Source organism: Schistocerca piceifrons, chromosome 8, assembly GCF_021461385.2.
Source record: "Schistocerca piceifrons isolate TAMUIC-IGC-003096 chromosome 8, iqSchPice1.1, whole genome shotgun sequence".
Classification (NCBI taxonomy): Eukaryota; Metazoa; Arthropoda; class Insecta; order Orthoptera; family Acrididae; genus Schistocerca; species Schistocerca piceifrons.
Window position 1 is genome coordinate 407,520,577 of NC_060145.1, and position 26,038 is coordinate 407,546,614.

Below are 26,038 nucleotides of genomic sequence, written 5' to 3' on the forward strand. Positions count from 1 at the left end.
GCAACAACTGTGAATGGCCTTCCATAGAGATACTGCCGAAACCTGCACATGGTCCAGATCACAGCAAGACATTCTCTTTCTGTAGTTGAGTAGTTTCTCTCAGCTATTGTAAGTGTCCCAGAAGCACAGGCTATAACCACCTCTTTTCCATCCGAAATCTGTACCAGAACAGTACCGATCCCATACCCGCTGGCATCAGTGTGTAGTTCTATAGGTGCTCTCTCATCATACAGACCAAGTACAGGGTCAGTCATCAGAGCTTTTCGCAGCACATTGAAAGAATCTTGATGAGCACCACCCCAGATAAATTTAGCATCAGCTTTTAACAACCCTTGGAGTGGCATGGCTTTGATACAAAAATCTTTGGTAAAACGATGGTAATAAGAACATAATCCAAGGAAGCTTCTCACATCTCTAATACTTTTAGACACAAGAAATTCTGTTATAGATCTCACCTTTTCTGGGTCTGGCCTCATACCTCCATTTGACACAATGTGTCCAAGAATTTTGATTTCTTTTGCTCCAAAGAGACACTTTCTTGGATTAAGTTTCAGTCCGCCTTGTTGGAGACCCTTAAGAACGGCCCTCGGTCTTCTTATATGTTCATCAAATGTCTGTGAGAACACTATAATGCCATCTAAATAACAAAGACACATCATCCACTTCAGGTGCCTTAGAAAATTATCCATCACACGTTCAAAAGTTGCTGGCACGTCACACAAACCAAACGGCATTACCTTAAACTCATACAGGCCTTCAGGGGTGATGAATGCAGTTCTCTCACTATCAACCTCATCCACTTTGATTTGCCAGTATCCCAACTACATGTCCATGGTTGAGAAAAACCATTTTCTGCAACTGGCGACAGTATTCCTCCGAAATGACTGAATATGATGCTCCAGCATATACAAGAGATTGGACTGGTCGGCCATCCATGAGGATACCAATGTAATTTTCTATCATTTTTGTAGTGATCGACGGCAGAGGATTTTTCTCTTCGGCGGCCTCACCTCCAAGGAAGGCTGCACCCTTTAGTTTTCCAGGTTGCAGTGGCTAGGTGATCAGCTGGAGCTTCTAAACGGCAATGGAGACCTTGATCGGCGTGTTGGGGAGCGTCCTCTCCAGTGGCTAGCTTGTGGCGATGGTGACCTACGCCGTTCTGCACCCACATCATCTTTTTCATCTTCGTCATTTTGGAGTTGGCGATGGCTAGGATTGGTCTGCTGTTTTCTCGCGCACCTTTCTTGACAATAGCGCACCACACGTCCCGGTCGTCCGCAATGGAAACATACTGGTTGGTTATCCTGGGTCCTACAGATGTCAGTCTTCTTTGGTGCCCAAACAAGTTCCGCATGCAGCATTGTAGGAAAGTAACTCCGCATGGGTCTTGACTTTTCACCGCTTTAAAAGGAAATGAAGGACGATCCAAGTGCCTTCTAAACTTCCTCTCTCACTGTCTGATGAAGAACACTTGTGAAATTAGTTGCTTCCTCCATCACAGACATTGATATGACGTTTGGAAGCCTTTCAAACTACTTGCGTGTAATTATTTTTTGATGCATTGTCTTGATATACCGGCAACATTTTATGAAGTCGTCTGCTGTCGAAACCTCCTTCAGGAGTAGGGCTTGATACATGTCCTCAGCAACACCCTTCATGAGATGTGCAACCTTATCTTCCTCCTTCATTCTAGGATCCACTATTTTACACAGCTCCAAGACGTCTTGAATGTAGGATGCTGTAGTTTCTCCTGGACGCTGTGCCTTGCACTTTAGTTTATCTTCAGCCTTGCACTTTTGTTGTGTGTGTGTCGCCGAAATAATTGCGCAGTTCCGCCTGGAATACTTCCCAGCTTGTGAACTTCTCCTCGTTGTTCTCATACCATTGCTTGGCAGTGCCCTCCAAGTAAAAAAATATGTTAGCCAAACACACGGTGTCATCCCATTTGTTAAATTTACCTATACACTCATATACCTTCAGCCACTTGTTTGGATCTTGGCCTTCGTCATCAATGAACCTGGAAGGATGTCTCATGTGGTGGCACACAGTTGCTGTCATTGTAACATCCTCCTCTTCTTCTGTCTCCGATAGATTGTGATCTGTTGAATATAGCTCGAACTCAGGTTTCTTGACACGTAAATGGTGGATCTGTCGTGGCCTGTTGGGAGCCACTGTATCGTCGATAATGTGCGCTATCACAAGTTCCAATACCCGGCGTCTCCACCAGAATAATGTCACGTAGAAGAAGGTGTAATTAGATGAATGATGAACACAAACTTCACTTAATGAAGGTATATTCAGCACTTGCAAATACAAGAGCGTGGAGCAAACTGCCACCGGCCAGAACACACACAGTATATATACACAGCTATAGAACATTCCAGTACAATGATTCTCGACATTTGTGGATACCTCTAGTGTGTACTTGAACCAAATATACAAATTAAAATTGTACAGTCCAGCTGAGTTTTGAACTTACGACCCTTCATGCAACAGTTTAGTATCATAACCACTACACCACGGTGCTACTCAGCTTCTTCTGCAACAATATCAAAACAATTCAGCCATGAACTATTCCATTAAGAGTTGAAGTCTCTAACGCTATGGAGTGGTAAGGGGTAAGTGGCAAGGAGGGGGGAGGACAAGAATATTTTTTTTAAGGAACAAAACATAACAAAACTAAAAATGAGGAAAAAAGTCTGCCATCTGCTTTACAACTGAACCAATGTGATCATAGCCATACAAATTTTTAACCCAGGTATTTGTATGTGCTGATTAATTCTGACTGTGACTGACTGATATCAGTGCACACTCCACTGTAGAGTGAAAATCTCATTCTGGAAACATCCCCAGGCTGCGGCTAAGCCACGTCTCCTCAATATTCTTTCTTTCAGAAGTGCTAGTTCTGCAAGGTTTGCAGAAGAGCTTCTGTAAAGTTTGGAAGGTAGGAGACGAGGTAGTGGCAAAATTGAAGCTGTGAGGACAGGTCGTGAGTCGTGCTGGTTAGCTCAGATGGTAGAGCACTTGCCTGCGAAATTCAAAGGTTCCGAGTTCGAGTCTCGGTCTGGCACACGGTTTTAATCTGCCACAAAGTTTCATATCGGCGCACACTCTGCTACAGAGTGAAAATCTCATTCTGAACATATTGTATTGACAGGATATTGTGTTTTTCTTTTTTTCATTTTGTGGAATGCACAATTTAAAATTTCTGAATATCTAAAGCAAGTTGCCAGTAACTGCACAACTTTGAAATCTTTTCAAATGGTTCAAAAATGGCTCTTAGCACTATGGGACTTAACTTCTGAGGTCATCAGTCCCCTAGAACTTAGAACTACTTAAACCTAACTAACCTAAGGACATCACACACATCCATGCCCGAGGCAGGATTCGAACCTGCGACCGTAGCGGTCACACGGTTCCAGACTGTAGCGCCTAGAACCGAATCTTTTCAAGATCTGACTGAGTATGTGTGCAGCTTTTTTCAGAGAGTACTTCATTATAGTCAACAACAAAATCATAACCTTCTGCTTATGAAGAATGTACCTTAACAAATACACTACATCAGTAGTCTGTGAAAAGCTTATATTTTTCAAACTCTAGTGCATCACTCAAAATTATTTTTTTTTCTTTCATTGATCACTTGCAAAGGAGGGCCCACCATGGCGAATGGCTGCAAGGTATTATACCTGGGACCCTAAGCTATATCACCACGGGAGGCCCTAGTCACATGACATTTCCATTACCATGTAGATTGTTCCAAAAAATGCATCCCATCCTTGAGGACTTCTCTTTATTCCAGAAGGTGAGTAGACCAGAATTGCTCATGGAATTTCAATGAAGCCCACAATCTGTAGAATTATCCCTGGAACTGAACGTGGTCACTTGGTTCTGAGTCAACTGGAAGGCCTGAACCAGGTATTATGAAGAGGTCTTGGGTGTATGGGTATGACCCAGAAACAAAAAGACAGTCATTGCAATGGAAGCATCCTGAATCTCCAAGGCTGAAGAAAATGCGGCAGATGTGAAGCAAAATCAAGGTGATGCTGACTGTCTTCCTTGGTGTCATCAGGAATACGCACCAGAAGGACAAACAGTGACAAAGGAGTACTATCAAGATGTTCTCCGGCGACTCCGTGATGCAGTTCAGCACAGAAGATAAGACAAGTGGGGGCGAAAAACTGGCAACTACATCACTACCGTGCTCCTGCACATTCATCCCACTTGATCGAAAATTTCTGGCCAAACACAGAATTACAGCCATTCGCCAACCTCCCTACTCTCCAGACATGGCTCCTTGCGACTTCTGGTTGTTTCCAAAATTGAAGACGTCACTAAAAGGATCCCATTTTAAGAATAGAGAAGAGAGCATGCAGAACACAACAACGGAGCTAAACCATTCTAAAAGAAGACTTTCAGAGGTGTTTCGGCAGTGGAAGATTCGGTGGGCTAAGTGTGTGCAAGCACAAGGGGCCTACTTTGAAGGGGATTAGGGTCACAACCTCATTAGGTATTTGAAATATTTTTTCTGGCCAACAGTCTGATACCTTTAGACAGGCCTTGTACATCAATAAGCGAATCGAACGTCTGTACGCCTTCACCACAGGTGGCGCATGTGTAATCGTATCTCTCTGCTGCTGACCAGTGTCTGTAACTTGCAGAAGCATACCACGGCAGTAAAGCATATAAGGCCATGCTTCGCACCTTGACGTCAATCTTGTGCCTCACTCTGAGGATGGCCGAATGGTATGCAGCCGAAATATCAGTGGAAGAAATTTTATTTGCGTGGTTGTACACCCGAAATTTAATGGACTATTCATTATGCCATGAAAAGTTGAAAATGCACAAGACACTTTAGATTAAAAAAATAAAATACATAAAGAACATTATAAAAAGATCAGTCCAATGCCAATACTTTAGATGTATGAAAAAGATGTTGTCATTGAACCTGGCAGAAAAATTAGTTCACAACATCCAACATACAGACTAATCTAAGAAAGAACTATCACAAGAAGGTAAAAGCCATACAAATATCATGCCCAGGGAAGTTGTTTCTCGTACGGTGCAATGTGGAACGAACGGCTGGAATGAAGCAATATTATATAGCCCTGCCTCTGATAGAGTAGGAAATGCCTTTGATGGCCTGGAGTTGATGTGCGAGGTTAGTGCATGGATAAGGTCTCCACATCTTAGGGAATCATACAGATACAATCCATGTAGCACTACCAAAGGATTGGAAGTAAGACTGACACAAGAACATATCTTGGGTAATCCCAATGAGGAGTGAGGACTACCATGAAAAGACCAACAATATATTGGATCTGACCAATTATAAAAAACTTAAGAATTACCCAACTACAAAGATTTTTAAAATCGCTAATCAACTGGTGAAAGCGTCTTCACTCTCCTCTGACGATAAGAAGCTACTCTGCAAAACAGACCCATACCCACGTAGGCTCTATGAATCACCCAAGGTGCAAAAATCACAGATTCTTTTGAGGCCTATTGTGAGTGCTATAGGGTCTCCCACCCACGAATTAGCTAGACACCTTGCCTCACTGCTGCAACCTCATGCTGGTGGAATTAATAGTTGTATTAAAAATTCATATCATTTCATTGACAAATTAAAAGAAATGCACTTGGGCCAAGGCGATATCCTAGTTACTTTTGATGTTGTGCCATTATTTACCATGACTCCAGTGAATAAAGCTATCTCATGTATAGCGGATATTTTTCCAGCAGATACCTTGGAGTTATTCAGACACTGCCTCACCATGACCTATTTTCAACATAATAATTTTTATGAACACGTTGACGGAGTGGCTAAGGGTAGTCCTCTTAGTCCAGGTGTTTTCAATTTGTTTACAGAGAACTTTGAACAACAGGCATTGCAGACTGCCAGGAAAAGACCAGCCAGGTAGTACGTCGATGCGATGATATTTTCACAGTGTGGACACACAGAGCAGAGAAATTGGATGCCTTCTTGATACATCTCTCAATCCAGAAAATACAATTTACTATGGAGACGGAGAATACTGGCCAGCTGAATTTCTTGGATGTGTTTGCTATCAAGTGAGGCGACGGGACATTGGGCCACAGAATATACAGAAATGCAATGCATACTGACTGTTACCTGTATAAAGATCCTACCCATCATCCCAGACAAAAAAAAAGAGGAGTGATCAAAAACTTGGTAGATAGGGTGCACAAGATTTGTGAACCGACTTAATTAAAAGATGACTTTGAACATCTATGGTTGACATTCAAGAAGAATGTTTATTCTAACAAGGAGATAGATAGATAGATAGAGCACTTCACCCAAGGGAGAGAATCAAGACTGATGAGGAATAACGGCTGGCCAAAGGGAAAGTTTTCCTTCCATTTACCTGTATGATTACAGATTGTATTGGGAAAGTATGAGAAAGTACTGTGTGGAAACTACCTCCAGATCCACCAAGGAAATAAAACATGTTTAAGATTGGCAAAAGATATAGGACATCCTTTGGCTACACCAGCTATATATAAAATTCCTTGTAGTTGTGGACTGTTTTATATTAGTACCATAAAAAGAAGTGTTAACACCTGTCTCATAGAACACAAGAGGAATTGCCATTTGGGACACATGGATAAATTGTGCCATAGTGGAATATCTTTACCAAGATGGTGATCGTGATATAAAGTTCACCGAGACAACTGTCACACCAAAAACATTGCATTATATATGCATATGTATTGAGAGGCAATTGAGATTTATAAACACTGTAATAATTTTAACAGAAAAGAGGAAGATTTTACATTAGATAAAATTTGGATTTCAACATTGCAACGTACAAATGACAATCGATTACTTTCAATCAAGAATGTTGGCATTACCAGCGATAATCTCTTAGGCCACATCACGTAATAAGACTGTTGTGCCCTCTACACTGCCTATATATTCCACACTCCCTTGAGTTCTGTTTGCAGTTCGCCATTTTACCTCTGAAGATGTCTCCTGCAGTTGGAGAGGGGATGTTAGGATAAAGTTTTAAACATCGACCATGGCCTAATAGACTGGAAGTTTTAAGTGACCACAATTTTCTAATTCTTTTTCTTTACTTGTACTGTGAAACCTTGCTTCTTGCCAAATTTCATGATTCTACTTCAACGGGAAGTATTCTACGGGTTTTGATGAGTGAGTTTGAGAATATCAAAATATATGACATAAATGGCCATATTTTCTGATTGCAAAGGACATAGACCTCAGACCTATTTTTAACGATTGAGCTATGAAACCCTAAAAAGGGGTTTTTAATGTTCTTACATGGCTTTCCCCTTAGTCTTTTGCAACCTGTACACAATTACAGCAACAGTTAAGTTTAAGGCTGATAAAGGGAGTAGATGTGACTCCGTGAGTCTCATGCAAACTCTGAATGCTGTGAATTACGTATGTAATCCTGTGAAAGAATTTAGGGAGTCATACCTCCTCTAATTTCACTGGTGACCTCTTGCTTGTAGGACTTGCCCCAGTAACAGTAGCTCTTCTTTGTACAGATGACCTTTGTTTTGGCAAATACAGTCTAGCAGATGTCGGTGATGCCTGTCCACCATCGTCATCAGCAGAGCCAGGTAGAAAAGTTTCATCATCGTCGTCATCATCATCCTCATCCACATCAGAATCCAACCCAGCTTCTGGCTGTTCCTCTGCTTCTCTAGACTGTTGCTTTGGTGAAGATCTGGAAGGGAATGAAAGTTGATTTTCACCAGCAGCAACAGTTACACCAAAGGGATGTACATCATGTAATTGTAGGTCTAAAGTACTTATAAAGAATGTATGGTTCGATGGACAGAGCATTTACAGACTTAGAGGAGTACAGGTAGTAGTTGAGGCACTGAGTTGTCAAAAGGCACACAAACTAAACAAACAACTTTTCTAATTTTTGTGTGAATCCTTTTAACACACATATACATACACAAATGGCCACATTAGTCTGATAGCTAATAATATCTAGCAGTCTTTTCAACGTGCCTGTCTGCTACTCAACGATCAATATTGCTTGCTTCCTTTCCTATTCTTACCTCCATTATGTTACAACTTTCCATCTCATAAGCACAAAAGCACACCAGACAAAAAATTAAGTCATTCCCAAAAGACATGACACTAATATTGTGCAACACAATCTCTGGCCTTGGCCCTGATAATGATCACAGTTTAGTGAGGTATAGAGTCCACAAGGTTCTTCAGGTATGCCATATCCAGCCAAAGACACTCACTGATGATTATATCTGGTAAAACTACCATATTCTGGTGATATTGATAAGTTTCAATGGCTTCTCCAAATTAGTCCTAAAAATTTTCTGTTCGGTTAAGACTGAGTGGAATGAGGCTAATGATTCATGTTCGCGTTAATGCAAACAAATGGGGTCAAATCATGAAAAATCCTCCAAAATGTTATAAAGCAAATTCTGGTCTACCTATACTCTACACACACTGCAGGTTAAAACACCTCATTGAGCCATCAGTGCACTTGACATATCGCATCATTTGGAAAGAGGCAAAATCAAAACTCATCAGACCACACATGCGTCTGGTCAGCTACTGTCCAGTTTCTGTGTTATTTGGCCAAGATGCATAGTTTCATGTGCTGCTGTTAGCAATGGCCTTTTGAAGTGCCAGACTCCAAATGGACATTGCATACAGTTTCCTTCATAATGTTTGTTCACAAACTGTTTGATATGAACCAGCATTCACTGGGAGAAGCAATTTCTGTTGGGTCTGAAACTGCTGGATAACTGACAGGCATGCCACTCGCCTCCAGTCCCTGCCAGTTAAGATGTTTTTACAATGGTTCTTACACTGCATTAAATGGCTGTGAGTGACACACCATTCCTTGTAGACATGTTGGGCAGTCTGCACTGATATAGCAACAAATAGGACAATTTCGTTCATTGTGAGGTGATGGGCACTTCCAAACAAGATAGCTCTCTTCTGTCATCCTTTCACATATCCAAGTTGACCCATCTTACTGTGCCGATTCCATACAACCAACTGGCTCACACGTCCCACTTCACTGCCCAGACTTACACACTGAGGTGACAAAAGTCACGTGACAGCATTGTACACATATACAGACAGTGTAGTATCACGTACATAAGGTATAAAAGGGCAGCGCATTGGTGAAGCCGTCATTTGTACTCAGCTGATACATGTGCAAAGTTTCCCGATGAGATTATGGTCGCATGATGGGAATTAACAGACTTCGAACAAGGAATGGTAATTGGAGCTACATGCAGTGGAGATTTCATTTTGGAAATTATGTCATTCAATATTTTGAGATCCACAGAGTCGAGAGGGAGCCAAGAATATCAAATTTCAGGCATTATCTCTCACCACTGACAACGCAGTGGTCAACGGCCTTCACACAACGACTGAGAGCAGTGGCATTTGCATAGAGTTGTCATTACCAACAGACAGGTAATACTGTGTGAAATAAGTGCAGAAATCAATGTGGGACATACATATCCATTAGGACAGTGTGGCAAAATGTGGCATTAATGGGCTATGGCAGCAGATGACCGATGTATGTGCCTTTGCTAACAGCACGGTATCGCCTACAGTGCCTCTCCTGGGCTCATGACAATATCCATGGCCTGGCCAGACAAGTCCCTATTTCAGTTGGTAAGAGCTGATGGTAGGGTTCGAGTGTGGTGCAGATCCCACAAAACCATGGACCCACGTTGTCAACAAGGCACTGTGCAAGCTGGTGGTGACTCCATAATGGTGTGGGCTTTGTTTAATGGAACGGACTGGGTTCTCTGGTCCAACTCACCTGATCATTGACTGGAAATGGTTATATTCAGCTACGTGGAGACCATTTGCAACCATTCATGAACTTCATGTTCCTAAACAATGATGCAATTTTTATGGATAATAATGTGCCATATCACCGGCCACAATTCTTCACACTTGGTTTGAAGAACATACTGAACAAATGAAGTGAATGATTGCCCGATATGAATCCCATTGAACATTTACGAGACATAAATGAGAGGTCAGTTCGGGCACAACATCCTGCACTGCCAACACTTTTGCAATAATGAATGGCTATAGAGGCAGCCTGGCTCAATATTTCTGTAGGGGATTTCCAACGATTTGTTGAGTCCATGGCACATGAAGCTGTTGCACTATGCCAGGCAAAAGGAGGTCCGAAACAACATTAGAAGTTATACTGTGACTTTTGTCACCTAAATGTGTCAGTAATGAGAGATATGAGTAACATGTCCTGCACATGTCTAGATTGCTTAAGTTTATTATTATTTTATTTTGTTAACTGTCGTTTAGTTATTCAGTTATTTATACATTATTAAATTCAATTGAACTGCATTTGTTACATAATAATGTGTAGCGACATAATGGTTTCATGAAACATTATCCAGACTGTGCAGAATCTCTCTAGTTCACTTCCGTATTCATAACACATGGGTACCTGTGTGCCCATCACATATATTTGCTATGTTAAAATGAAATGGCAGAGGCCACAGTATCAATAATTATAATCACTGTGGTAACACATGGTATATTATGGTGTGTATGTGGATTTAACATGTTGATCTCTATCAACAATACCCCAACCAAGCGCTGTTCTAACATGAGTTTTCCTGTACAGGTAGCTGTTGGCAGGACCGAGTATCCCAGCTTCCAAGAGTGCACTAGCGTACGATGTTTTATTTGATATCTGTTTAGGAACCCGATCAGCTGTTGGTTCAATGAGCTATCTAATGTTTTAACAATAAATTCTGAAATGTACCATAGCCATATTTCAAAATTCATCATTAAAACAATAGTGTGTTCACTGAACCCATAAGTGGATCGGCTTCCTAAACAGATATTAAATAAAATGTCTCAGTCTCAGGTGCTGGGATGTTGCAAAAATAAAAATGGGCAAACTTCTGATGCACAGTCAGGTACCCATGATGAAGCTGTCATGATCATAGTGCCCTAGCTGAATGACTACACGCACAGGTGACCACATGGGTCAAGAATACGCAGAATGTGCATCATACGGCCAACTGGCAGGTAGCCTACACTTACTGCACCAGCCCGTATCCAGAGTAATACCTTTAGTGCTCCAAAGCAATTGCGCTCTTTTAAGGGTTACTAACATTTCATCTAGTGAGCTTATATTCCTTAATATTCCTCCATCTTATCTCTCTCTATTTGAGCCCAATCTCGTACGTCCTTCACTCACTCTACACTCCCCCCCTCCACTGGCACTCCCACCAAGTTAATGCCTCCAACTGAATTTATTATTTACCCCCTTCAATGTTTAATTCCTCTAGATGGTCAATATTATTGCTCAATATTTCCAGATCAGCAACAATATTGATGATATGTAGATTAGTTTGAGAGGTCTTGCAACATTACTGAGAATATCAAAATCTTTTGAGATATATTATGCTACCTGAGAAATAGAGTGCTGCCTGTAAGACACTGTGCCATCTGCGGGCAGTATTAACAATACCCTCATGTCTCTGGGGTTCTTTAGTTTTCACGGTTGTTTATAAACTAAAATGAGTTCAAAACAAGAGGAGGAGATTAGCAATGAAAAATTCAGAATAATTCTTGTGGTTATTGCTCACTAAACACAGAGGGCAGTACCCTACATTTATATGAGATAATATATTTAAAAAAAAAAGGTACTTAAAGAACTGTTTGCAACATAGTAGAGCAACTACCAGTAGCAACCACCCAACATTTTAAACTAGGCTAAATGCTGCACAACATTATAGCGCATTTTCAATGGGCAATCTATGAAAAACATCAATAATATTTCCTTTCTCACAGAGGAGTTCTTTGTTGCATCTAGTGATGCCACCCATCACAAATTTATTCATCAAAACATACTTTTGAGACACTGGAAACATACAAGTAATTTGTCAAATTTAAAATACCTCTAACTTGTGGTTTTCATAAACTTGTGTTCTGTGAGAAAATAACATGTTAAGTAGTACAAAGGAAAAATAGACACTTACCTCGGCAATGGCATTTCAAAATCTGGAATTGTAAGCAGCTCAGGTCTTGGTGATGGCAAATTATCATTCCAGCGAGAATATGGTGCAGCACGTTTTTTACTTGGCAATCTGTAAGGCTTCATATAAATTTGCCCATATACTTTCGTATGCCGAGGGCGCTTCTTCAGAGTCAAAAATACATCTGTAGGGCTCTCTTCGAACAGTATCATGACTTTTTTTGCTTGCCACCCTACCTAGTTATAGAAATAAAATATGGTATTTTATCCACCTTCAGCATCTATGGTTGTACATATCAAGAGATTCAGCAACCAGTTGCATAAAATAAATTTAATTTCTGAATTGGTTTCATTTAGTGGGGGGGGGGAGGCATCGAGTGTAGTGTAATGTGTTTGTGTTGAATGTTTATGGTGATTATGATGCTGAGAGAAGGGAGAGCGTGAAGCCCAGTGCCCACACATAGCATACTACTCACAAATAGCATCAAGGGGGCTGCTGAGCTTAATGACCCCATCCGAGTGATGGATCACCATCAACAGTGTCAGATGCACTTCATGAGACAGTGTGGAGAGTTTTGGTATTTAAACCAGGACAATGGTGTGAAGTCTGGTATCAGAAACTTTACGTCACCACTTCTCCTCTCACTTGCTGGCCAAATATTGGCAGCGAAAATTTTTTCCACTGCCGGAATTCGAACTGGTTCACCCTCAGGTTGAGGGCCACTGCACAAGCATGCGTTAGCAACCTCAGTCACGGAGGCAGGTTATTGCGTGGTGGTGTTACGAACTTTCAGGAATGATAGAAAAAGAGTAAAAGTATCAATTTGAAGTACGGTATCCTGGTCCGGAAACAAATGAGTCTAAAGTTATAAATGGCAATCTTTTTGGTATCTCTGACAGTGTAACACATGTACCGGTACTACTGTACTAACATACAAAATATAATATAAAAAGTAAAAATTACAAAAAATACAAAATTCACAACATAATATTTTGTAGTATACGATACTTCTTGAAACTATTTCTTTGTGAAGTAAAGCATTATTGAACATTCACTTTCTGCAAGGTCTTAATCTGTTTCTTAGGAAGTTGTCAATTGTGACCTTCGAATGTCAACCTCAACATCATTACTTTCCATGTCTATACTGGAATGGTTAGCATTAAATACTTCTTCAAAACGCTGCAAAATATCTGAATGAAATAGATTTGCCAATAATAATTTGATTTTCTTTCTTAGTCTCTGTTATAATTATAAAAAAAGGCATTATATACATCCACTACAAGATATTATTGGAACTATCAATGAACACAATAAAATGATATCATCTGCCAGTTGCTGATAAGCACTGAAATGAAATTGCAGAGACCCATTGGACTAAACATGATATTAATAAGAAAACATGATTTTGAGGAACTAAGATCTACTTTCACTTAATTTTCTTAGACACAAATGGAGTCCGCGAACTGGCAATGACATTTTATCTTGTTTTAGAATGTAATAAAATAAATTAGCAACGTTTCCTTCATAAATGTATAATTGATTGCACAGAATGAAAAGCATTACAATACGAGTGTGAAAAAGAGGGGTTGTGTAGAGGACAAGGGAGGGGTGTTGGAGGAAATTATCCATACTGCACCAAAAATCAAATGTATGTCATAAAAGTTGTTAGGTTCTCTAAAGCGTAGTAGCGCATTGAATAAGATACAGTCTTCATACACCACACTATGCGAACAAATGTAATTAGAATGTACTACATATAAGACACAGGACTTCTACAGGATATATGGAACACGCAATCATAAAAATGTGTTATTTCCGTAACACAATTTGAAAACAAACTCATGAGGCAAAAATTACTTTTGTAGGGCTGAAAGTGAATTTAGTCTTCAACACACATTCAGATTATTAAAATGTTTTCTTTAAAATAACTTTGTAATCCAACAATTGTCATGTGTAACACAAAAGTGGAATGTGGAAGAAGTGTTCACATAAGCTAACCACAACTCACCACAGTCTGATAGTTGACCTGAACTACTTCATCACCTTCCTCAATCTTTCCACATTGATGTGCAGGTGAGCTAAATTTAATCTCGCCTATTTGATGAATACCATGAAAAGAAGGCACCAGGAAAAAGCCCTGAAAAGAAAATAAGCTCTCCAAGTCCAGTAATAAATTAAACAGTTCTAACCACACACATATACAACAGTAGCAAAGAGAGAGAGAGAGAGAGAGAGAGAGAGAGAGAGAGAGAGAGCATTATTCACATAAAACATAAAAGTAAAAGATTCATATCAATTGTACTAATTAAAATTTTACATATCCACAAAGAGATGATGCTAATCATCAGCAGTGCAGCCACTAGTTGTTTTCTATAAGTATGACACGAGGGCACCTGCCAGACATCCTCAGATGCTCTGATGAAAATTGGAACAAGCTATCAATGTCGTACAATTGTGGACTTCTACAATAACAATACAGTAGGTGATTACATCAACTTTGTATAACAGCATTTATCCCAACGAGAGCATTCGGCCTTCATTTACACACTGAAAACTTATCCTCAACTTACAAGGGAACACCTTGGTACGGGGCTCCCCGATTTGCCTCAAACTGTGTGTGTGTATAAGCAGGTAGATGCCCCTTTCAAGTTCTCGGAATATGACACCTGAGTAGGCCATAGTAAACGTAAAATGCTCTCAAATGTCTTTCGAATAGAGTGCAAGGATTTTTGGGGAATAGTCACCAAATCAGTAGTGTGGTGCATCGGCAATTTGCTGGTTCATCCTGCTGCTACCTATCTACCATTATATATCAAACGAAAGCGTTGGTATGTTGATAGGAGACAGTAAAAAACACACAAACACGCACACAAATTTCGAATTTTCGCAACCTAAGGTTGCTTCATCAGGAAAGAGGGAAGGAGACGGAAAGACGAAAGGATGTGGGTTTTAAGGGAGAGGGTAAGGAGTCATTCCAATTCCGGGAGCGGAAAGACTTAACTTAGGAGGAATAAAATACAGGTGTGTACACACACACACACACACACACACACACACACACACACACACACCTGCACATATACAGAGACAGGCAGACATATGTAAATGCAAAGAGGTTGGGCAGAGATGTCAGTTGAGGCGGAAGTACAGAGGCAAAGATGATGTTGAATGGCAGGTGATGTACGAGGGGCAGCAACTTAAAATTAGTGGAGGTTGATGCCTGGTGGGTAACGGAAAGAGAGAATATATTGAAGGGCAAGTTCCCATCTCCGGAGTTCTGATAGGAGCCATGGCTCCTACACTTGTAACTGCCCCCGGTGTAAAACCTGTCCCATGCACCCTCCCACCACCACCACCACCACCACCACCACCTACTCTACATCTACATTTATACTCCGCAAGCCACCCAACGGTGCGTGGCGGAGGGCACTTTACCTGCCACTGTCATTACCTCCCTTTTCTGTTCCAGTCGCGTATGGTTCACGGGAAGAACAACTGTCTGAAAGCCTCCATGCGCGCTCGAATCTCTCTAATTTTACATTCGTGATCTCCTCGGGAGGTATAAGTAGGGGGAAGCAATATATTCGATACCTCATCCAGAAACACACCCTCTCGAAACCTGGCGAGCAAGCTACACCGCGATGCAGAGTGCCTCTCTTGCAGAGTCTGCCACTTGAGTTTGCTGAACATCTCCGTAACGCTATCACGGTTACCAAATAACCCTGTGACGAAACGCGCCGCTCTTCTTTGGATCTTCTCTATCTCCTCCGTCAACCCGATCAGGTACAGATCCCACACTGATGAGCAATACTCAAGTATAGGTCGAACGAGTGTTTTGTACGCCACCTCCTTTGTTGATGGACTACATTTTCTAAGGACTCTCCCAATGAATCTCAACCTGGTACCCACCTTACCAACAATTAATTTTATGTGATCATTCCACTTCAAATCGTTCCGCACGCATACTCCCAGATATTTTATAGAAGTAACTGCTACTAGTGTTTGTTCCGGTATCATATAATCATACAATAAAGGATCCTTCTTTCTATGTATTCACAATACATTACATTAATCTATGTTAAGGGTCAGTTGCCACTCCCTGCACCAAGTGCCTATCCGCTGCAGATCTTCATGCATTTCGCTACAATTTTCTAATGCTGCAACTTCTCTGTATAGTACAGCATCATCCGCGAAAATCCGCATGGAACTTCTGACACTATCTACTAGGTCATTTATATATATTGTGAAAAGCAATGGTCCCATAACACTCCCCTGTGGCACGCCAGAGGTTACCTTAACGTCTGTAGACCTCTCTCCATTGATAACAACAAGCTGTGTTCTGTTTGCTTAAAAACTCTTCAATCCAGCCACACAGCTGGTCTGATATTCCGTAGGCTCTTACTTTGTTTATCAGGCGACAGTGCGGAACTGTATCGAACGCCTTCCGGAAGCCAAGGAAAATAGCATCTACCTGGGAGCCTGTATCTAATCTCCAGTCCTGTAACGCAGAAGGTGAGCATGATCAAAGGCAGAGCCACGTGTGAAAGCACCCACGTGATTTACCAACTGTCATGCCTACACTGTGAAGCATTCTATGTGGGAATGACCAGCAACAAACTGTCCATTCGCATGAACGGACACAGGCAGACAAGTGTTTGTTGGTAATGAGGATCACCCTGTGGCTAAACATGCCTTGGTGCATGGCCAGCACATCTTGGCACAGTGTTACACCGTCCGGGTTATCTGAATATTTCCCACTGACACCAACCTATCAGAACTTCGGAGATGGGAACTTGCCCTTCAATATATTCTCTCCTCTCGTTACCCACCAGGCCTCAATCTCCACGAATTTCAAGTTGCCGCCCCTCGTACCTCACCTGTCATTCAACAACATCTTTGCCTCTGTACTTCCGCCTCGACTGACATCTCTATCCAACCTCTTTGCATTTACATATGTCTGCCTGTGTCTGCATATGTGCGAATGGATGGATGTGTGTGTGTGTGTGTGTGTGTGTGTGTGTGTGTGTGTGTGTGTGTGTGTGTGTGCGCGCGCGAGAGAGTGTATACGTGACCTTTTTTCCCCCTAAGGGAAGTCTTTCCACTCCCGGGATTGGAATGACTCCTTACCCTCTCCCTTAAAACCCAAATCCTTTCGTCTTTCCCTCTTTGCTGATGAAGCAACCTTGGGTTGTGAAAGCTCGAAATTTGTGTGTGTGTTTGTGTGTTTTTTTATTGTCTCCTATCAACATACCAACGCTTTCGTTTGGTAAGTTACAGCACCTTTATTTTATTTTTCCTTAATTTTATTTTATTCCTCACAATGTTAAACTGATAATTATAAAATCGGAACGTATTTAAACAGTTTGATTTGTATATGCCAAGTAAATATATGTAGTTTATTTATAACAACTTTAATTTCACTAATTAATACAGTTAAAAAGGAATTGCTTAAATGGTACATTTCTGACAGATTGTGATTTCAATAGTTCCTAGACATTCTGTATTGGTCTCTAAAGTAGTGAACAGCGTCTCACCAAATGTATGCACGATTTTCTTGGGGGGGGCTCTTCTTATTTTATTGGGAAACGGAAACCCAACAAGAATTTTCTACCAGTGAAGTGATTGGTGAAAGTATCAAAACTAAACCCCCTCCGCCCCCCCCCCCCCTCTCCCTCTCTCTCTCTCTCTCTCTCTCTCACACACACACACACACACACACACACACACACACACACACACACACACACACACACACACACACTTTTACTCTATGGAATCCTATTTAACTTGTAACAGGTTCCTTCTTCAAGTACAGCTTTAATGTTGATTACAATCCTAACAAATATCACTCTCATACTTACATGTCTTGGCTGATAAGAAGAAAGAAAAAAATAGAAAAAGGTGGCACTAGTAACGACAAAACTGCAGTCATCAACACTGAAACATGGGAAGATTTCAGAATAAACAAGGTGTTACGAACAAGTGACAATGAGAACATTACAACAATGGGCAATGGTGGTCACATTCCATATTTGTCAGAAAAATTTCAGTTTATTGATAATGATACCTGGATAAAAAGCTTCTAATATCAACATTCAAGAAGATAGCGAAAAATCATCAACTGTCAACAAAACTGCAACATGGAAGAAATGCTGGAAGAAGCAGATTACATTTGTATAGATATGAGACACATAATGTCTAACTTCAACCCTGATTATATAATTAACAGTGTATCGAATGGATGCCAGTGTGAATCAACATATGACAGGACAATTGGCAAAGATTGTTTTGGCAAAGAGCCCAATCTGTCCAAAACCACCCACTCTTATACAGCTCAGTACAGTTGAACTGCTTCAGGGAAATTGTTCCTATGTGTATTTTTATGTATGTAAGAGCCTGCCAATAAATTTGGTCCTTGAGTTGCCAGTACCGTCAAGAAATAAGAAGGATATACCGTATTTACTCGAATCTAAGCCGCACTCGAATCTAAGCCGCACTCGAATCTAAGCCGCACTCGAATCTAAGCCGCACCTGAAAAATGAGACTCGAAATCAAGGGGGGGCGGAAAAAAAAATTCTGAAATCTAAGCCGCACCTGAAATTTGAGAGTCGAAATTCAAGGGGAGAGAAAAGTTTTAGGCCGAAACAAAGTTGGTCCATTGTAATATGAGACACAATTTAGATCGAATGAATGACGATACAGCTACAGTAGTTTGGTTGGAGTTGTAAGCTTAGCAGTTAAGCTTTACCAGGTAACCATTGCTATGAGTCAGGCACTCCGTCCTTATTTATACGGGTACCCTTCCTTTTTCACGTGCTTTGTCTGGTTTGAATTGATTGCTTATTTTTCTTTGATCTGATAAGCGCCGTTTTCTTTGTTATAGGTGTTTACGTCACTCTAAGCTGAAAATTCATTACTGTACTGTGTCATGCATTGTTTGTCACATTCTGATAGTGCGTGTTTACGGCCTGTTGCCGCTCGTGGCACGGCTTGCTTTTGTGCGCGCTACCGCCGCTTACAATTTTTAAAAAAACTGCTATTTGTTGTTACTTACACTGCTGCTTTCTTTGATAATGATCAACAAGAACCAAATAATAGACTCCATATGATAGAAGATGTTCTGAACGAGAGTTTAGTGAAAATTTTTCTCCGTTTGAAAATCTTTGTAGGTGCCTCTTTAGTACATTACATTCTGCACAGAAATTAGAGTCATCTTAGATTTAAAAATCTAGTCAATTGCTGTGCTTCATTTCTGACTGTATCACTATTAGGCATAAGAATAATACAAATATAAACATGACATGATATGTATATTCTTCCGTGTTTGCTGTTGTCTCACTCTAGTTTCGTAGTTTATCAGGCAGACAGGATTTAAATGAGATAGCAGCAAAGACGAAACAATACATGACAAAATGTTTATATTCGTATTATTCTTATGGTGAAGAGAATACTGCATGTGATTCACAATTCATGAAAGTTCCTATTAGCTATCATCTCTTCTCACAGGTAGGAAAAAATTCAGAACGTAGAGTTGGCCATATTGACAAACATCCCAAACAGTCTTGCCAGTCGGATTTTTGTAGTACATTAAAATGCTCCTACATTCGAAGATGAACAACACGGAATTTGTATTTACTTCGTTGGATAATGTACGAAAATGCAGTGGTCAAAACTCGGGGCGGAGAAAAAAGCTCGTCTTCCACCATTTTTTAAATTTATTTACTGACACAGAGGATTTGGTGCCAGTATTTATCTTTGTGCCTACAAAGCATGCCGTGTAGCGCTACATATATTCGACGGCAGAAGTTAGTTGTGGCGGCACCCACCAACATTTTTCAGAACTTCCACTTGCTTTGCACTCGATTCTAAGCCGCAGGCGGTTTTTTGGATTACAAAAACCAGAAAAAAAGTGCGGCTTAGATTCGAGTAAATACGGTAAGAATGTTGTCATTACTTGCTCCAAGTCAGGGAAACTAATAAAAGAGCTTTATGTAAAATTTTTGGAAATAACTTTAAAACCATATGTTGCTAACAACAAATTCCTTCTGTTGATGGATTTTTGGGGTGACCAAGCAGATCTGACATTGTATGATGAGACATTCATCAATGAGGAAGGCAAACTAATGTGTACCGTGAAGATAATTCCACCCAAATGTACTCCTCCTCCTCAACCCTGTGATGTATGTTTCTATTGTTAAGTCAAAAATCTCATTAAAATATCAATCAAACAATGGAAATTCCAGGTGGGAACGTCAACCATGCAACAAAAAGATAGGAAGTAGCAATCTATCTTTTTCTTGCATTGTTAATTAAAAGACTACGAAGTGTTCCTGAACTGCTACAACAAAAACAAGAATTATCACGCAGTTAAACACATTCAATCATGCAGCATCAATTCAGTGCTCCTGTTTTCACCCCAGTAATTCAGTATGCATAAAAAATGACAGAAGAAAATCTTAATTTAAAAACCAGAATGAACTATGCTTTCCCTTAAGGCATAATTCAAATAATGTTCTTGTTCAAAAAATTTTGTCATAAAATGTGCATAACGTGAATGATATTTATGTTTTAAGTGTTTCTCTGACAATTATCACTCTACAAAATGTAATGTAACTTCTAATAATAAATAAAAAGCAGATAATTAATTGCCAGAATTTTCAGAAATTTTATTCATTCAAAACTCCACCAATTTATGTAAATTAATTTTTTAAATATATTAATTAATTTAATCAGTCATAACTACATAGAACATATTAATTTTACATATATAAATTGAAGTGTTAAAATAAATTTAAATTTTATAATTAAGTTTAACATCATGAGGAATAATAATAATTCATGGTAACAGTGGGAACTACACCCAGGCCAGCAAGCTGACAATCAATGTGCTAAACCACTGCGCCACACCACTGACTTGAAATTGATTGTTCAAAATTCCCTCACTAACTACCTGAAAAATTTGAGAGCTCATTTTATCTTTTCCTATGGCATATGGTGAGATACACAAGGAACTTGAAACGGGTTACTGTCTGCTTCCACTCTCATAGTTTGAGCCAAATCAATGGGCCCTGTCCCACATCCTCCCCTTGTTAGTAACAGCAGGGACAGTAGTGGTGGTGGCAGTGGTGACAGCAGCATCAATAACAAAAACATACTTCAGAGGCACATATAAAATTAACGTAAATTTAAGTTCATGTGTCAGTTGTAGTGGCACAAGTTTACTATTGATCTCAGCTTTTACTAAAGTGCTCACTGAATTAAAATATTGTGAGCATGATTAATCCTACACAGAAACATATCACAATGTTCAGGTATTTCTTCAAACATCCTGAGGGCGAGGGTAACTGGAAACAAGGTTAGTTTGAATAGCAATTTCATGAACATATTCTTACACTAGAAATAGGATAGCATCTGAACAACTGATATTTACATTTTTAAAATGGGTTAAAGCGGTCACAGCAAGTCCCATTTTGCATCTTGGGTTTCTTCTCATTCCACAGTAACAATTTTTTTAAAATTTATTCATGGGATCCAAAATGCTCTTTACGATACACGTACATCCAGAGGTCCATCAGTAGCTGCTATCGAAGAAAATGGGTTTTGCTTTCAGAAAATGTTGTAGCTACCACCATACTCACAGTACTCCTGTTATTGGAGTGTTGGAGTATGCCTCTACTTTTTTGTTTGTTTTCAAAACTATCAAACAAAAATAGCTGTAGCTGTGTACATGTCTGTATGGATTGATATGATATCTTTTTACCTTTTTTTTTTTTTTAAATCAACTATCCGCATCTCTCTTTGGTATCACAAGTTGATGGAACTGACTTCACCTCCTGAACAGCCTTCCCATAGCAGTATATCAAGGACACTTTATTAAGTAGTTTAAGAGGATGCACTAGTGCACATTATATCTAGACAAGACATGAAGATAATTTTTTAGAAAAGTAGTTGCTTGCATGACTTTTCCCAAAACTTTATGGCTAAACAATAATAGTAAGTAAACAATGGTTACATCAATGATACATTAAATATTCGCAACACTATTTGGAAAAATATTTGGAATGTCACACAGTGGCAGGAATGGGAATCGAACTAATGCAGAATGAATTACAACTGACAGGATACACATGAGCAAAATATAAAAGGCTGAGACCTGGCAATGAGCAACATATGGAAGTGTGCCATTAGTTAAATTTTTATAACAGTGCTAATAGTAATTATATGGAGACAGCTAACACAAGAAGGAAATTACATTGACAGAATAAAACCAGTTCATGAGTAGCCAATTATGAAACTAGGTCACTGAAACTGTCTACTTTGTATAAGTTTAATATATTTTTTTTTTCAGATTTGTCACATCGACTGTTGAATGGGGTCATACAAAAGCCATAAAAAACTAAATATGCCACTGTTATGAGTTTTTTGTCTTGGGATGGGTTAATCAATTACAAGTTCAGATCTAAATTTGAGTGTAATGCAAAATGAGGCACAACAGACTGATCGAATAATGATGTCGACTCCATTGGGACACTGCTGAAGTAAAGTTAAGTAACAATCAATATGGTGAATTTGTGTTGTTTGCTACAACTGGCAGCAATGAGTGGATGTAATGTAAGTTAGCAGGGAAAGGTGCTGTGCAGGAGGGGCATGCTTTGTCTTTTTCACATAGTGCAGCTGCAAACCCTGTTATCTGCAATGACCATCTAAGAAAGTGGAAATGATACGCGCAGGTAATAAGTAGTAGATGTTTCATGTCACCAAAGTGGAAAGTGACTTATTGGCAGGCTAAATAATAGTTCTTATTGCTACAAAATACATATCAGTTCTCAAAAGCAACAAATGCACAAATAACTACTACAAAGTTAATGCATACATTATTGTTTGACTGCTAAGGCCAGAGACAAAATACTAGTGGCCCAATACCTTCCAAATTCTGCTGATTCAGAGCTGGAGAAATGATCACTATAGATAGAGTTTACAGGTAGCACACATTTTTTTCTATACTTTCTAATACTCACAAGGTCATCACCAGGCCTTTTCCTCAGGGTGGCAAGGTCAAGTGATGCTGGTTGAAGAACTAATGGATCCACAATATCTTGTATTATCCCATCAGCCAATTTTCCTAGTTCCTGACATGAAGAGCGAATCTCTTCTATAGGTCTTTCAGCAAACCGATCAAGATGGGCACATGTAGCTATCTTTAAACTTAGTCGTAGCAATGAAACCTTGCGTTCATGATACTCAAGCTGTCCTGTAAATGGCGACCTGTAATGAAATAGTCTTCCTTAACATTCCATGTTAACACCGTAGCAGTGAAAGTAAAATGGTGTTTCACTGATACATATGCAAAGATATACAATGCACTTCAGTTTACTATGACACAAATAAGACATTGTGACACAAAGTACAATAAAATAACAGGACATATTCAAAAATTCAAATAAATATCAACATACTTTTTAAGCTATGGGTTACTGAAAGAGCTTGCATCAGGACAGATGTTTACCCTAAAGCCAAAGAGTTAAAGTGAGGGGACTGATTACTGTGAAAGGGAAGCTACTGCTGCTTGCTGGTGGATTTTTTCTAAAGTAAAGGGAGGAGGAGATAATCAAACACATGGATATCAACACTGACAAAAATATTATGGAATTTGGAGAAAGATAATTTAAAGTTCATGATCTACAAGGGTACTCACAGTAAAAAACTATCTGTAAAAAGAGTAAAACAAAATGTAGCAAATGTATTGAGTCAGAAAAAGAATACAGATGGCAAAAGTGTCTCATATGAACTTTATCCATACCAGTTCTGAGGGCCCAAGCAATTCTCTTTCATGTAACCTGTTGAAGAGGCTGTCAAAGTAGAGACTCATTTTGATTCCCAAGGCTATTCTTCTGATCTCAAAAGTGAAATAAATATTAATCAAAACAATTGCTTGGGCTTTCTCCAGAGCATACAAGCCATTTACATTTGGAATATTGTTGTACAGTGATGTTCTATCAATAGCACCTGCCTCAACAAGGACAGTGGTAGAACTCAAGCTAGCAAGAACAGGATTAGGAGAAAACAGCAGTCTGTCTGTGGGGAAAAGGGTTAATGTATTAAATGATGTTTTACGCACTTCAGAATCTTAAGATGGCCAATGTATACCTGAAATTGGTCATGAATGACCAATGTTCTGATATAGTGCCTGAAATAAAGGGTAGAGAATAGCTGGCTGGATTGCCAGTAAGATCAGGCCTGTTGACCTTGGTAGAAGTATTCACTGACAGTGAAAATTCAGTGTGTTAAAGATATTGTTAAGACCCTTAAACATAGTGTTAGTTCTGTTGTCCAATGGCTGACTCATCATTACAAAGGTTAGGAATGAGAAGTGGATCACAAGAAATAGGAGTCTCTGTACAAATGTATTTTGTACAGGAGATAAATTGTCAAAGCAATAACAAAAGCTAGATTAGAAATTATGTGTAAACTACTACTCACTTTTCTTAAAAACCAACTGACATGGCCAATACATTAGGATTTTAGTTGACTAAGAGGTTATATCAATGGTGTTAGTGTTACAATGCATATGGAAAAACATAGCTTACAATGGTATAGGTACAGCACTATTTGAATTTCCAGTCAAAAAACTCGTATCCTTATACATACACCAACAACAAAAAATTAATGCGACTTTTCTGGCGCTATTTTGATGCCTAATGAGGGTTCTGCAGACTTGCCAATTTGTATCACAGCCATTAGGAGATGCTCTTTGACTTCCTGCTACTGTGTTGCTACTTTGTAGCCGACTGAGCATTCGAGCAGACTGCACAGAACTCTTCATGGGTTTCAGATAGCATCATGCCCTTGGAACCTAATATCCAAAGAGAAGAGGAAGAACATGGTGTACAGTTCATTTATTTGTTAAGTTCAAATATTAAGCTCAAGATGCATGAGGTGTGTTAATGAAATGTGTATGACTTTTTGGTGACTACTGCTTACTTCATACACTCAGTTTTAATTTATGTTACTCGCTGAATCGTTTACTTGACTCTGATATACTGTAATTACTTACTTATACAGGACTTGTTTTCTTACCTACATGAACAAAACTTGTCTTGGAATGGGACTACTTGCCTAAGCAGGTTATGGAACTTATTCATTATGAATTTTATTAGAGCAATTCCTCTTTTCATTCATGGGCATGGAGGAACAAGTAGTTTTTCTTGAGTAACTTAGAGCAAATTTTTTTTAGACACAGGCTACACAACTATTAAGGGAACTTAATAAAAGACTGTTGATTTTGTATCAGTAGCCAAGACGATAATCTAAATCACCAGTACCTGTTCCAATTCAATGTTCCCTCTCTTCTGTCAGGCTATCTGAAATGAACAGCATACTGGTGCCTGAAGATAAATTGTATCCTTACTGTAAGTGTTCAAAACCCAAGTTAAGCGAATACACACTTGAGGAATGTTGATGTGCCGATGTTACTTTTGATGTTTTCCCTTGGTAGCTCCATGGATAAATGTCAGATGCCCAAGGGCCGGAGGCTCAATTCCTGATTGGTTCCTGACGTTTTTTGGACTTAACATCTGTTGACATCAAGGTCATTACAGATGATCTAATGGTCAGATTGGAGAAGGATGAAGCAGGATATTGGTTGGACATGCCCTTGACAATGGAACAACCTTGCCATATTCTTTATGTGATTTATGGACCCTACAAACAGTGTACATCTGGATGGCTAGACAGACATCTAAAGCCTGTTTCTTCCAGAGGTGAGTCCAATGCTGTAATTACTGAGCCAAGTTGCTCAAGTTTTTTAAGAAACCATGTCAACAGCACTGTGGTTCAGAATACACATTAAGAAATCAACAGCCTGGTTGTAAGGGAATTTTGAGTTTATTATCTTATCAATATCAGTGAAAGCACAAGCTTCTATTGGACAAGATGGTGCAGGAAATCATTCAAGACCTTTTTTTCATTGGCTCATGCCACCATTCTAGGAAAATCTTGGGAAACCTGGTAGAATGAATAGAAAAGAACTTTA

At 39.5% G+C, this 26,038-nt stretch overlaps 1 protein-coding gene across 3 annotated transcripts in view; it reads right to left on the bottom strand.

Moving 5' to 3' along the window:
- The window catches only part of LOC124712507 (connector enhancer of kinase suppressor of ras 2), a 119,333-nt gene that overhangs the window by 83,094 nt on the left and 10,201 nt on the right, over positions 1–26,038 (bottom strand). For all 3 annotated transcript variants that reach the window (XM_047242813.1, XM_047242814.1, XM_047242812.1), the window contains exons 4-7: positions 23,025–23,271; positions 14,015–14,143; positions 12,010–12,242; positions 7,460–7,712 (exon numbers count right to left, since the gene is read on the bottom strand). In XM_047242813.1, coding sequence (XP_047098769.1) covers positions 7,460–7,712; positions 12,010–12,242; positions 14,015–14,143; positions 23,025–23,271 — 862 coding nt within the window. The remainder of the gene's footprint in view (positions 1–7,459; positions 7,713–12,009; positions 12,243–14,014; positions 14,144–23,024; positions 23,272–26,038) is intronic.